General features: G+C 40.7%; 1 protein-coding gene across 1 annotated transcript in view; it reads left to right on the top strand.

Moving 5' to 3' along the window:
• Positions 1 to 15,114, top strand: part of MTPN (myotrophin) — a 55,444-nt gene that overhangs the window by 19,111 nt on the left and 21,219 nt on the right. Inside the window, exons 2-3 of the mRNA XM_073322063.1 lie at positions 6,857 to 6,970; positions 8,043 to 8,126. Of these exons, the coding sequence (XP_073178164.1) occupies positions 6,857 to 6,970; positions 8,043 to 8,126 (198 nt within the window). The remainder of the gene's footprint in view (positions 1 to 6,856; positions 6,971 to 8,042; positions 8,127 to 15,114) is intronic.

The following is a 15,114-nucleotide window of genomic DNA, read 5'->3' as shown; positions in this document are numbered from 1 at the left end:
TCCCCTGCAAGGAGTGGCTGGGGCTGTGTCAGACTCACCCCCAGAAACCTCTCCCAGCTGCAGGAAGCTCACCATTCTCCCCTGCTTCCTGCCCCCATCACTCCTTAGCTGCAGGGTAAGGGGTCACTGTATGGGTAGCTGCTCCACCATCTGTCCAACCCTGGTGCATCCAGACTTCCCATACCCAGACACCCCTGCCAAGCCTCATCCTGTACACCCAGAACCCCCCTAGCTCTCCATACCTGAACCCCACCTCACTGAACCTCAAGCCCTGCATCTGGAACCCCCTGCCTCCAGACCCCCAGACCTGCACCCAGATCACCCCCCCACTGAACCCCCTGTACTCAAGCCCCCACCCTGAAGAGCCTCACCCCCCCGCACCACCCTGAGTCCCCCATCCAGACCCCCATGCCAATGACCCCTAATTAGCTGCACCCAGACCCCCACCCCATCAAGTCCCACTCCCCAAGAACCCCACCCTCCCTGAGCCCCAATCACTCTAACCTGGAAGTCCCTGCACCTGAAACCCTCCCACAACAAGCCTCTGCATCCAGATTGCCCCCACAACTAACCCCCACCCCCAGCTGAGTTGCCTACACCCAGAATGTCCCACACAGAACACTCTCACCCACACCTGGATTCCCCACACTCTGAGCCCCATCACACTTGGAGCCTGCCTGGTTGAGACTCCCTGCTCCACATGTTTGTGGGGCAGGCCCTGGCCTTTGCTGTGCCAGGGTTAGGTGCAGCTTCACTGCTGAGTTCATGGCCCGGGGGGTGGGGCTTCAGGATGATCTCCCACTTTCATGTAGCCAGTGGTCTGTGCTCCCCACTGTCATGCTGGAGCCTCCACATTTATTTATTGACAAATAAAACTTGCAGAATTTTTTTTGGCACAGAATGCCCTCGGGAGTAAAAGTATTTCTCAAGCCATAGGTGGAGGAGGGAAGGAGCACCTGAGTAGAAGAGGAAGTAAGCAGGGGTGGGGGGGGACCAACCTTTGTATTACTCATAGTTTTTTCTTTCTACTCCAACTTGAAACTGAGCTGATTTTGTCAGTGTCATTGCTTCCTTCCTTCCTTGCCTTGCTCCACCCTACCCAAGACACAAGAATCGGAGATCAGTGAAAACTGACTCGACCAGCCAGCTTTCACTCTGTTGTAGCATGTGGAACCACTGAGCAGCAACACAAACAATGGATATTTTTAAAATACACACGTAAGCCACGTTTACAACCACAAGTGCTACAGCAGCACAACCATAGCATCATAGTTATGCTTGTCATACCATAGTGTAGATTAGTGGTGCGCAAACTTTTCCAGTTTCGCCACTCCCCTGTACCATTAACAAAATCTGTTCGTGCCCCCATTTATTACTGCACAGCCAAGGCTTCCCCCAGCTCCACTACTGAGGAAGAGCGGGACCAGGACCGTAATGGGATTGGGGGAGGAGCTGATCTGGGAGTGGGGCTGGAAGCATGGTGCTCCCTCCCCATGTTCTCCCCCACCTCCATCCCCTCAAGGGTGCTGGCCTGGAGGCAGAGCAGGACTGGGGGCTGAATGGGGTTGGGGGAGGAGCACGGCTGGAGGCAGAGGTGGTCTGGGGGCGGAGTAGGGCTGGAAGCATGGTGCTCCCTCCCCATCCCCCATGGGGGCTGGCTCAGGCCCTGCCACACACCCACCAAACATTTTAGTGGGGCGTGACCCACAATTTAGGGTCCACTAGTGTAGATACACACTATTGTGATAGAAGGCGTTTTTCTGTAACTGTAGTAATGGTCCCTGAGTGATGATAGCTAGGTTGATGGAAACATTCTTCCATTGACTTGTCTGCACTTAAACCGCAAGTTTAGGTCAGCTTGGCAGTGGTGCTTACGGGTGTGGATTTGTTCCAATGGACTCAAGGTCATCCTTTCCTAGACATCACTCTACTCTACTCTAAATCCCCATCAGAGTGCTGTTCTTTGTACCGACACCAGTAGCTGAGGCGTCTTATCCCTCCAGAGTCTGACCCTCCTGTTACAGATGTTCAGCAGACAACAGAGCAGATGGACTCTATAGTGCCTCCTCTCAACACTTACTCTGCACCAGATGAGGCCACTGTCTTGGAACCATCCTCCCCAGTACTGGATGTTACAAAATGTACCAGGAATTTATGAAAAGGTAGCCACTTCTGTACATATTCAGATTGAACTGGTCCAGGATAATCCACACAAATTAGTGGATATTTTGCATTCTGCAGGACGTACTAGAGTGGCTGTGCCTATTAAAGAGGCCACTTAGTCCATGAAAATTCTTTGGCAAACTCCCTATTCTGACACCCACTTCCAAGAGAACGGATAAGAGGTGCCAAGTTCCCCCACAGGACGTGAGGTTTTTTTATTCACATTTATGAATGCTGTGTAGGTGACCGTGCCCATTTTTAGGCAAAATTGATTTATTCTTTTGTTGCTGGCATGTGTGACCCTCTTTGTATGGGACGGGGGGCCTACCAATATCCCACAATGAAACAAAGCTAAGACACCGGATGTACCCTCAACTCTTTTACCCACGCCTCACCATTCCTGCACCCACTGTACACGGCAGACTGGCCGCACCACATTTTCAACATACAAAATTCCACATTTGCTGCTGCTCCACTCCAAGTCTAAATTTGTCATCAATAAATGTCTTTTATTTTTCTCTCATGCTCGGTCAAGGGGGAACATATGGTTCGTAGTTTTTTGCGATACTAATAGAAACTATCATTGGGGGCGTGTGTGTGAGAGATAGATAGATATAGATATAGCATAAAACCAACTAATGTATAACTGGGAATTCAGAGAAATGGCAGAGGAAAAACATTTTGATATAACCTGTAGCTTTAATTTATTTCTTATAGTTCCTGTTGGAGAAAGTGCACCCTAATCAAAAGTTTGAAGTACTCAGGGTTTCTTACTTAGCTTTTACATTAGAGATCTCAAAGGTTTTAGGTGCCAATTTTAAAATCAAATGTCCAAAGTTAATCCAATATTTACCAAATATTACTGCCCCTTGGCCTTCTTGATATAGTCATCTGTTGAGAGTGGAAAAAGAGTTGGAAATACAGCTCAACTGCAGTGTTTAGCACTAAAAGCTTTCCTTGAAATTTTATTTCATGGGATATCTAACAGATTAAACAAAGGTCTGTGAAGAAGATTTAAAATTTTCTAATCTTGATTGGGAATTTTTGGGGAACATATAAATTAGAATTTATTACCCATGGTTTCCTCTCAAATTCATTTCTGTAGAGAAGTCTCGTTTAATTAAGAAAAAAAGCTGTTCTTACTCTGAGGGTACATCAGTGACGTCATATTACTTCCTTGAAGTGACTAATTTATCCAGTAATCTAAATCATGCCATTCCTGTCACCAGGGATCTTGTTGCATTTGATGATTATTAGTGAGAAATGGAAGAGGTGGTATGTGGAGGAGGCGAACTGGTACTGCTTTTTAGGATTTGAACAGGTGACCCAGAATCCAAAAAAAATATCCTTTAATTACTTTAGGAGGGGTGGGATGTTCGTGTTAAGACATTTCTTCAGTTTTATTCAAGATCACAGCTTCCAAATAAACAGTCTTTTAGTTGCACAGTGGTGACATTTTAAAGGGCACTGAGCCAAAATGGAAAGATACTAGTCTAGTATGGTTTAATAGGTTAGCAGGAAAATAATAAGATTTTAAATTATCACTTAATTGTGTTACTTGGAATTTATAATTTATCATTAAACTTACTCATTATGCCTTCTTAATGGGCTGTTGTCACACTGAATTGTAGGGACAAAGACAAAATCTAATTCACTTCTACAATTTGAGCTGCAAAAGAACTGAAGAATTAAATTAAATGATTGGACTTAATCAGAAAATTATTCAAGCATAGATACTACAAGCCTGTCCTGGGAGCCTTTCAGTTCTAACAAATGAAAGAATGGGTGCTGGAACTGTTAAATTCCCAAACTGCCTATAACAATTCAGAACCTTGTCCAAAACTGAAATCTCGACCTAACCTCACTTATTTTTCCCCTCAAGGATGTATTGTTAAACAGTTTTAATAAGCATACTGTTGGCCCACATTCTTGTCAATGAATAAACAATCTGAAATATATTTTGATGATGAATTGCCACATTCCAGAAACCTGCTGACTGTTGTTGTCAAAGAATGGAGAACTGTAAAATGAGACCTGTTAACTTTGAAAAATTGGAATGATTTCTGAAAGAACTTGATTATTTGTTTAGTTTTGAACAGAGGCTTTCAGGAGTCCTGTCGGGGAAGGGAGGGGCACAATGAAGGATAGAGGACTTGAACTATAAAATGTTCAGTATTAATATAATTTTAAAAGGTTACCAAGGATGTAATAACCTTATATTGACAAGTTGCTTATGAAGTTCTCCTAATTCTTGTACCAGAAGAACAATTTTACTTGAACTTTTTCCAGCGGGTTTACCAATTTCTCTGAAAAGTCTATGAATATATAAAAGGAGCAGATCTGAAGGTGAGTAATGTGTTGACATTGGTGAATGGGTTTTACTGCTATTCCTTGTGCATCAGCAAAATTGTTTAGTGCATTTTAGTTGGTTATACTTATGTGTATAATCATAATCAATAAATCAGTAAATGTTAAGGTAGAGACAAGTCAATATATGGCAGGTTATTACAAATGGAAGGTGTGGCACAACAATGTAAACTAATGGCACCTTATGCTACCATTTATAGTTAAATTTATGTGGGTAATATCAGCTCTAATCTAGCATTCACCTACAAAGTGGAGTTATATCGGATTATTTGTTCCCGATTAACTATGTGTGTACAAGTTTTCATTCCAGAAAAAGTGTGTCATCCCAAATTAGCCTCTTCCAAAGTTACTCTAATGCCAAAAATACAAAGGCATTCACTACATTGTTTTATAATGGAGTGGGAATGAGAGATACAGAGCTTAACTTTCTCTGTTTTGGAGGATCCTAGTTATTTGCATACCTTTCTGACCATGAATATTTATGCTGAGTTGGCCAAAACTGGCAGCAATCTGGCTAATTTATATTCACTATGGAACCTACTAAGCCATTGACATATCCATGAAGTTAATTGCCTAAACTTTCCAAGGGAAAGATAAGGGAGGAGAAAATATCCTTGTCTCATGCTATATTGAGTATAAAGTGCACTCTTATTTTATCCATAAACAATCAGTTTAGTGTGCCTGAAGATACATGTGTCCAGAATACTCCAGCTGTAATTATGGCACAGCATCAGGTGTCCATAAGTAAGGTTGCAACTGATTCCATTACAAGCCCAATTTTGGCCACCTTTTAAAATTTACAAATTCTGTTTGCCTTAAAATGGGCAAACTGGGACAGAAATACAATTTATTTTTACCAAATTCCAAGCAAATTTGACAACACTTTCAGAAATAACTCTCTAAAAATTGTTTGTTTCAGACAACTCTTCCGTTTTCCACTCTATAACCAAAACCGCCCAAGAGTGAGAATTTTGTTTGCTGGACTCTGCATGAATGAGAGTTAATGTACAGAACCAAAGTTTTGATCAAAATTTCTAACTCAAATATTGACTAACTCTTGAATTTAAATACAGCTTTAAATTAGTGACAAAGCAATGTTCAACTTGATCTCTGGAACTCCTAGGCCAGCGTGGTGGTGGTGCTGAGGTCCAGCGGACTTCCGCTGGAAGCAGAACAAGTTGGGGCATGCTTTTGTGAACGTCATGAGATTTGCATGGTGGGAGTAGAGACTGGCAGGGAATTTTAATGGAACCTTGAATTGCTGCTGCTTTTGAAGTATCTTTTTGTGAACACCTGAAGGACTTACACAACAAGGCTGTAAAAGCCGCTAAATTCATTTGCACACTGATTCACTTAACACATGGTATCTGTCAGTGTTCAGAGGCTAAAGCTTTCAGTTGCTAGGTGACAATGACCTGGTTTTATTTTGGGTGGTATACATCAGCTGAGGGAAATACAGCTGGTATATTGCAATAATTAGGGTTTTTTTGTGTTCATCTAGTGAATTCACAGGTGAATACTTACCTTGGTCCTGTTAAAGGAGTAGCATTAATTATCCCTTTTCTTTCAACCTGATTTGGTTGGCTGTTTTCAGTACATCCTTAAGTTTACAGAAAATGAAAGATGCTTCAAAAACTGCCATTTAGGTTTTAGATTGGTGTTGATCATATGATGCTGACTCTCTTCTACAGGTGTCCAGGCTCCTCATTGTAAAGAGCCTGAAGACCTGTAAAAGCTGCTAGAAACAAGCAGAACAAGTTAGCCTAGCTATCTCTATTGGTTAGTGGGGGTCATTGGTATGGTAGCTGCCATACGAAAGGAAAAGGGGGTGGAAATAGGAGCCATTCTTGGCTGTTACTGGAGCTGCCATCCACCAACAGAAGAATGCCCAGAAAAGGAGAAAATGAGGCAGCTAAGCAGCATGTACAGTAGGGTTAGAAGGCTGCACAGTTGGTTTAGAGGAAAATGGAATCGAGCTGCATGAAAATATGTTCAGAGGGAGAGGAGCAAAGGGAGATTGACTATCTTCAAAGAACAAACATTTATTGGATTACATATGTCTTAAAAATACTCAATACTTAACTTCCTAAGTAAGCAGTTGTTGTATTTGACATACAGATGTTGTTCAGTCACGAGAAGGGAGGTAGACTGCAAGCAATCTCTGGAATGTTGTCTACATCTGAAAAAGCAGAGGGACTCCAGTCTCTTGGTTTTTTTCTTAAGTGGTAACTTAATGTTTTCTGAGATGTTGGACCTTCTGTTTCACTTTTTAAAGGATTTTGCATAAATAAGGAAATCTAACATGTTTTACTTTGTTTTTTATAAGGGTGAAGATGTCAACCGGACACTGGAAGGTGGGAGGAAACCTCTTCACTATGCAGCAGATTGTGGGCAGCTTGAGATTCTGGAATTTCTGCTATTAAAAGGAGCTGATATTAATGTATGTTTAGCAAATTGCAGGCAGACTTTGACTTACATTGTGTGCCTTGTGTAATTATTTGGGTTAGATGTGTAAAGAGCTTTTTGTGAAAGACTCATTGTGAAAGACTGAGGCAAATGTATCAAATGAAATATATCAATTTCATATAATAGATCACTGAAATGTTTTAAGAACAAAACAGAGTCTTGAAGCTTAAACTGACATTTACATATACATTTTATAGCATGTAAATTACACACAATGCAGAAATCACGTTCCATTTGCTAGTTTCCATTAAAAATACAGACTGTCTGGTCAGTGAAAACCAGGATTCAGCAGTCTCATCTGGCCTTTTTGAGAGTTTAAGGTATTGTGAAGTTGTTATACATTGCTATATTGGGAGAAGATTCTTGTTTAAACTTAAATTATGACAGAGTGGTGTCTGAGGCAAACTTTTATCTCCTATTCAGCCAGAGATTTGTGAGGACTACAACTAGCACCTGTAAACCATATAGTTGAATAATTCTGCACACTTTAAAACCCCCGAACTTTAGAAAGTTGTTTGGAATTGACCGGTTAACTTACAAGTCTCTCTTCTTTGTTTCCTTGCGTTGGGGAGAGGTGGACACTTCCTTTTCGCTTGTGTTTTCTCTTCTGCTTTCCTTTTTGTTCTTATATCTTGCTGTGAACCTGTAGCTATTCTGTATAGTTTGGCATTAATATATCTCTAACTATTCCCCTTTCACCCCGGGGGTGGGGGGACGGGACGGGGACCTAAATAGACTTTCCAGCAAGAGAAATAAAACAAACTTGGTGTTTTGTTGCCAAGCTGTTGTGGAGATATGAGCCAAGAAAGTTTTCCAGAAAGTTATCAGTCTGCAACAGGAAAATCCTTTTAAAACAGTAACTTTGAAATTCCTGACTTTTCTTGTTTTTTCAGGAGGGTGGGCGCATTAAAAGATCAGCTTAGTTTTTTGTTAACTTTTCATTATAGTAAAAATCAATGTACATAACGTAAAGGCTGAAATGTTACCTTTTTAAATACAAGTGTGAACTTGTGCTTCAATAATTGTCTTGGTTCCTGTCTTTACAGGCTCCAGATAAACATCATATCACACCACTTCTATCAGCAGTCTATGAGGGTCATGTCACTTGTGTGAAATTGCTTCTGTCAAAGGTGAGACTTAAATAAATGTTTACCCAATGCTTGCTCTTATAACTTGCTCATTGATGAAGTTCAGTACTCTGACTTTAACAGTAACAAGGTGGAACAAAAAGAAAAAGAGTACTTGTGTCACCTTTGAGACTAACCAATTTATTTGAGCATAAGCTTTCGTGAGCTAGAGCTCACTTCATCGGATGTATTCAGTGGAACGCGTGGGTTCAAAATAACTGAACAGGATAGTCATTCATGTTATCAGACCAGAGGCCGGCACTTCATTATGCAGAAACCAATATTTGGTGCTGCTACTTACTTGCTGCACATGGGCTAAGGGAGCAGGTTAAAAAAAAAAAGTGATTTTGTCTGCTCATTTTATGTAAGATTACCATTTGGTATTTCGTATTTTGGTAGATGCAACACTTGGTTGTTTTTTCAGAGTCCAGCATATTTGCTGGAAGGGTGACCGGGGAAAAGTCCTATTTAAAAATTTCCCTTTTCTCTAACTATCTTTTTAATCCTGAAATGTCTTTTGATCCCCCTACTCTTATTTGGGCACTGTTATCCAGAGCCCTACAGTCTGTATTGGTTGCAATAGAAATAGAAAATCTGTTTAGTCAGTAGAATTTAGTTATAATGAGAAGTGATTTTACTGAACCTTTAAGATCACTGTCAAAATGGAGTACAACTTTCTCAGTTGAATGACTTGCAGGTATAGATGTACTGTCAGGCTTAGCCTCTTTGCTGACATCGTACAGTTTCTGTAACTTCATTATTACAGAACTGATGTACTTTCAGAAACTATTAAATGCATAAATTAAGATTGCTCTAAATTTATTCCTGATACCAACTTAATGAATGAAATCTGAAATCAGTGCTATTATGATCTCCCCCTTCCTGGTGCATACCTTGTTCAACACTTGTTCAACCTTTTACCCCTTAGCTTCCTCTCAGGACACATGCCTGTAAAATATCAGGTGATCTTGGCTGCTTTTCCTAACTCTATTTGGAGGCCCTGCAGATCTCTTCAAAACCCCATCAGTTAATTCCACCTTCAACTTCTGGATTTGAAAAACCACCAAATTTGTAATTACTTTTATTAAACACAATAGCTTTCACTAATCCTTCTACTACTTACTCCACTAGGGAAAGCGTAATCTTATAAGAGCCCAGCAATGCTTCGTTTCCTGATCACAGTCCAGCTCCCTATCTCGTCTATGATCCATCTTCTTCAGGAACCAACCGACAATCCTTCAAATTCAAAACCCGCAAAGTTCCAAACTGGCAGTCTGCGTGGAGCTTCCATTCAGGAGTCCAAGCTCCTGTGTTTTTGTGCACCCAGCTGCATATATTCTTTTTTGGTCTTTGTTCCACAACTTACCATGGTTTACAATTTTGCTTAATGCTTATCTGCAGCATCTCATTATACAATTTCTATTCTTTGGGGAATTTGCGCAGAATTCATGTCCCCCACGGATTTCTTTGCTTCCCTGCAGAAAAATGACTTTCTGACAGGGAAGCAAAGGAAAGCTGCAAGAACAGTTACGCACCACTTCCTAGCTGCGCAGGTACATTGTTTCAGGCACCCAGAGGAGCTGGCAGAGAGGTAAATCACCTCAGGGCTGGGGACACCCCACCCAGTGGCTCCTACCCCTGAGCCAGGATCATCTGCTAGTCCTGGCTGGGCTGGAGGCAGGGGAGGACGGGATTTCCTCTTCCCCTGCTAGAGTGGCTGTGTCAGACCCACCCCCAAAAACCTCCCCCAGCTGCAGGAAACTCCGTATCCTCTCCTGCTTCCTGCCTCCATCACTCCTCAGCTGTGGGGGTAGGGGTCACTGTATGGGGAGCTGCTCCCCCATCCACCCAGTCCCCATGCATCTGGACCTCCCATACCCAGACACCCCTGCCAAGCATCACCCTGTAAACCCAGAGCCCCCCAGCCCTCCATACCCACGCCCACCCCACTGAATCTCAACCCCTACAACTAGAGCATCTCTGCACCCATGTCTCCAGACCCCCACCCCTGCACCCAGACCATCCCCCCCTCATACCCCCACCGTGACAAGCCTCACCCCCATGCACCACCCTGAGCCCCCACATCGCTGCACCATGGCAAGTATGATCACAGCTAATGGAATATGAATTCTAAAAGAATACATGAATATTAAGACTACACGTCTTTGGTTTTTATCACAGTAGTACTGCCAAGTTAATTTCCTTTTTAAACTTTTCTGATGTGGTGAAGTACTATAGCACTTCTCATACACAAGTTACGGAAATGCAGTCTCAATGAAATTACTATAAGGTGAGTGCACAACAAGTTGAAAAATGGTACTCAAAGTAGTTATCAATGGTTCGCTGTCAAACTGGGAGAGCAGATATATTGTGGTTCTGCAGGGGTCAGTCCTGGATCTGCTACTATTCAATATTTATATTAGACTTGGATGATGGAGTGGAGAGTATCCTTAAAAAAAAAAAATCTGCAGATGAGACAAATCTGGGAGGGGTTGAAAGCACTTTGGAGGACAGGATTAGAATTCAAAACAAGCAAGACAAATTGGAGGATTAGTCTGAATTCAACAAGATGAAGTTCATTAAAAACAAGTGCAGAGTATTATACTTAGGAAGAAAAAATCAAATACCCAACTACAAAACGGGGAATAACTAGCTAGGGGTGGTACTGCAAAAAGGGATGTGGTAGTTTATAGTCATTTGCAATTTGAGTAGTCAGTGTGATGTAGTTGTGAAAAAGGCTAGTGTTGTTCTGAAGTGTATTGACAGGAGTGTTGTATGTGAGACGCGGAAGGTAATTGTCCCACTCTCCTTGGCACTGGTAAGACCTCAACTGAAGTGTTGTGTCCAGTTCAGAGGAGAGCAACAAAAATAATAAAATTTCAAAAATCTGACCTATGAGAGAAAGTTAAAACCTGGTAATATTTCCTTTTGAGAAAAAGGAGAATGAGGGGGGAACTGATAAGCCTTCAAATATATTAAGGGCTGCTATAAAGAGGATTGTGATTAGAGGACACAGAGATCAACCAAAGATAGGACAAGAAGTAATCAACTTAATCTTCAGCAAAGGTTAGATATTAGGAAAACTTTCTGACTAAAGGGTAGTTGGTCTCTGAAGTAGACTTCCAAAGTAGGTTGTGGAAGTCTCATCAGTGGGGATTTTTAAGAACAGGTTGGACAAAAACCTGTCGGGGGTGGTATAGGTTTACTTGTCCAGCCTGAGCTGAGACAGGACCGTGATGACTTTTTGAGGTCCCTTCCAGCCTTGCATTATTGTGATTCTGGAAGGGGTGTGAGATTTTCCTTAATTAGCCAAAAGCTTCAGGTGCATTTTATCCAAGTTAAACATTGACCCTCGCTGTTGTCCGAGTCAGGCTTTTTCATAAATATATCACTGTCCACCTGGTGGATGATAGAGTTGTGACTATACATTTTGCATCCTGAAAGCAAATGTCAACCAATTCTTACACAGTAACAGATAAGCTGGATATGGCCATAATGCCGTTACAACCGTGTGTGTGTGTGTACCTCCAGATTAATTACAAATCTGCAGTACCAACTTCGTGTAAACAACAAGTTTACCGTGAAACTCATTCACCGAAGCTTACTGCGCTGTGTTTTGACAAACACAATGCAGACACTGGTTTTCATCAGCCATTGTTAGCTCATGACTTAAAAGAACTTCATATTTTATGACCAAATGTCTTAAGTAGTATGTTTTCCAATACACCGAATCCGCCTAAGATTTTTCTGATTGTTTGTGTGAAATGCTTACATTCTAATAAACAAGCCCAAGGCAACCAAGTAATTCAGGGAAAGAAGCACCAGTTTTCTAATTCTTCAGGCAGAGTTTAGTGTTGCCAATGTTTCCTCTTCCCTCAATTAGCTAATACCAATGGAAGCAATGGATTCAAATGTTGCATTTACTGGGACTCAGCTGAAGTTGAATTTTCTGACCAGATCAGTTAAATGTCTGAGGCGGTGTTCTCTGTGATAAGACAGACCTGTTCAATGTATTAAACACCTTAGAACCCTCGTCCAAGTGACACATTGCCATGCTTTGTCTGTTCTGTGGTCTGAATTACTCATGCTCTTGAGGTAGTTACTTAAACTGTGAAACGATCTTAAAATGTAGTAAAGTCTGCATGTGACTAACTTAAAGCTAAATAATTTATATTTTGAAAAATGACTGGAGGAGGGAAGGCCATTTTACAGGCTATAGATCAAGCAGAGAATCAAGAATATATAGGAGTTGTGAAAGGGGAGACTTCATAATGGGGTTTAGAGTGTGCAAAGCAGAGTTTCCAGCTTAATGATGGCTGGATCTGACACTGTGTGTTTATTTTGAAACACTTCTAAAAGACTTCACATCAGAGCCCACAGAGGACTGACTGCTTAGCTTTTGTGTGTGGCTAAACAAGACCGTCACATTCATTACCAATCCAACTTTTATTTTGGTTGTGTAATATTTCCTCTTGCAAAAGAGATCCTTTGATATTGATTCTCCTGTGTCCCTACCATCAAATCTTTCAGGGTTGTGAGCTGGAGTTGTATTTAACTGCCTCTGCAAAAATAGTGAAGTAATGTTGCAGAAAGAAAGTAAGAGCTTAAATAATTCCAAATATAGTAAAGACGTGGATTTAGAGTTTGTAATTTTTTTTTTTTTTTTTTACAATGGGAGGGAATCCATTCTACCCTGTCTGAAGACCTGTATCATATGTTCTGTCAAAGCTATAAGTGGCAAATAGGTTGCTATACAAACGGTGTTCAGAACCTGTTATTCTGTTGGAAACAGAAATAAGGTTAGCTTTTGAGATGGAGGGCCTCTTTTTCAGATGTCAGCTTGAACATAAGAGAACATTTTCACAAAAAATGAATTTTTGTCTGGTAATCCTATGTAATTAATGGATTCCTTTTCCTTGGGTGAGCTGAAGAAAGTTAGATCAAGACCTTTGAAGACACCAGGGGGTAGAATTGATGCTGTCCCAGATAACGCTAACGGGTGATGGTTCTTCCAGAATAGTATAAATGTCAGCTAGAAGACCAATAAACTTGTTGCAGACTGGTGAACAATAGTGACAGATTTGCCTTCTGGGCCAATTCTCCATAAATTTAGTAATCCTGCTGCTACGAAAGATACTATTTTAGCTGCACCCCCCACTGTCTCAGCATGCTACATTTCAGTTACTGTTGCCTATTCAGGTTGAAAACTTCTCTTCTGTTGCTTGATTTTTGAATCCCAGCTGACTCAATCCCTAGAACTTGATATGCCCTACCCATTTCTCCACACACATTCAATATCAGCCCTTTTGTCAAATACAAAATTGGAGGGGAGAGGATCAGAACTTAACTACCTTGTTAAATAATGTTTGTTTATTTTCAAGATGAGGACATTCTAAAACGTTAACTTATGCACTTCCTGACTTCTTTGCTCTGAGCTGTGCTACCTTAACTTTGCATAACTAACTAATATTTTTGCATTTAATAATGTGTCTAAGTGGATAGTTGATATAAGTAAAGAAACATAACGGTTTAGTGAAGTAAGAAGAATATAGGCCACTTTCATACCTGTGCCTGAATTGTGGTAATTAAAATAGAATAAGGAATCCAGTGAAGAATAACTAGGAAGTATCTAGTAAGTGAAAAGGTGCTGAAGCATGTGACCCATAAATGCCCCCATACCAATTAATTTCCTACCACTTGCTGCAGTATGTGGTTACTCAAGATTTTATTTAAAACCAGAGGTTTTTACTGTGTCAGTACATTACTTTTTATATAAGACTCTGAGAAGGCCTTGGTTAGAGTACCTTCTGTGCACCAAGAACTGCTCAAAGAGTGAGTGCAAAATGTATGCTACTATGAAAGTGTAGTTTATAAAGAAGAAAGTTAGGCTTAGTCAAGGTGACCTACAGTAATCGAAAGCTTTAAAAATTTTGGAGGAGAATGATTTAACCGGTGCAGGAAAACTGTTTGCTCTTACACAGAGCATAAAAACAGAGCTTTAAAGATTACTCTATTTGGCAGCAGTAAAAGCATATAGGCACAACTTATTCGCGTAGGCTACTAAATGTATGGAAGAAGTTAAGGTCCATTGAAGCAAGAAGCTTTCAAGCTGTGATCCATCAAGATGAGATCGTAACTGCAAAAATGTTGACAGCCTCTTGAAATTGCAGAACAAAGAAAGTCTGGACCATTTGGTTTTTAATACTTCACAGTTAATCAAACTACAGTGTCGAAACGTTGGGAGACATCAAAAGAAACCTTGAGCCTTTCAAAGTTTGTAGTTAGTGTATGCAGGTAAGACCCAATTATATCAAATGCAGAGTTATCCAAAACTATCTTGGCCCTCATAATTGAGACTTCTGTAAAATTTGTACAGCAGCCTACATGTGTATACATAACTCTGAAGTCTAATTGGGGTTTATCTGTAATATTTAGCTATGTATTGGAAATCTGAGCTTGTCTGTGGCATACACCGATATAAAAATTCCTGTACATCATAGCTGACTGCTTCCAATACAGTCTTAATTAGAATTTTATTTGGCCTCTGTTAAAATAGGCTTTCTCCAAATTGTCCAGTTTGTGTTGGCTCTCTCACTAGCAGTCATTGTGGGTGGGTTTTTTTAACTCCTAAAATTAGGTGAATGCTTACTTAGTTTTTGGATCTAGTCCCTTTTGAACATTTATAACATGGACATCTGTCCATTAATTCACCTTCTGGAGGCATCTGGCATTGATCGATAAAAATCAGGGAAACTAACTTGAGGCTGAATGTTTATCCTTCACCTGCCTTGTTAGAGTCAATAAGACACATATAAATAATTGTTTGGTATTGCCTTCAATACCTGGACACAAGGGGGAAGATGGAGCATTTTAAGTGAAATTTAATTTTTACCTCTGAATTTTCTACCTCTTGCTGTTTTTCAACCCAGCCCTTTAAAACTTTCATGCATTTTTTTTTAATGAAAATATTATGTGAGGTACAATTTCTTTA

This window comes from Lepidochelys kempii, chromosome 1 (genome assembly GCF_965140265.1).
Source record: "Lepidochelys kempii isolate rLepKem1 chromosome 1, rLepKem1.hap2, whole genome shotgun sequence".
NCBI lineage: Eukaryota > Metazoa > Chordata > Testudines > Cheloniidae > Lepidochelys > Lepidochelys kempii.
The sequence above is the reverse complement of the archived record's forward strand: the minus strand, read 5'-3'. Positions and strand labels throughout refer to the sequence as shown.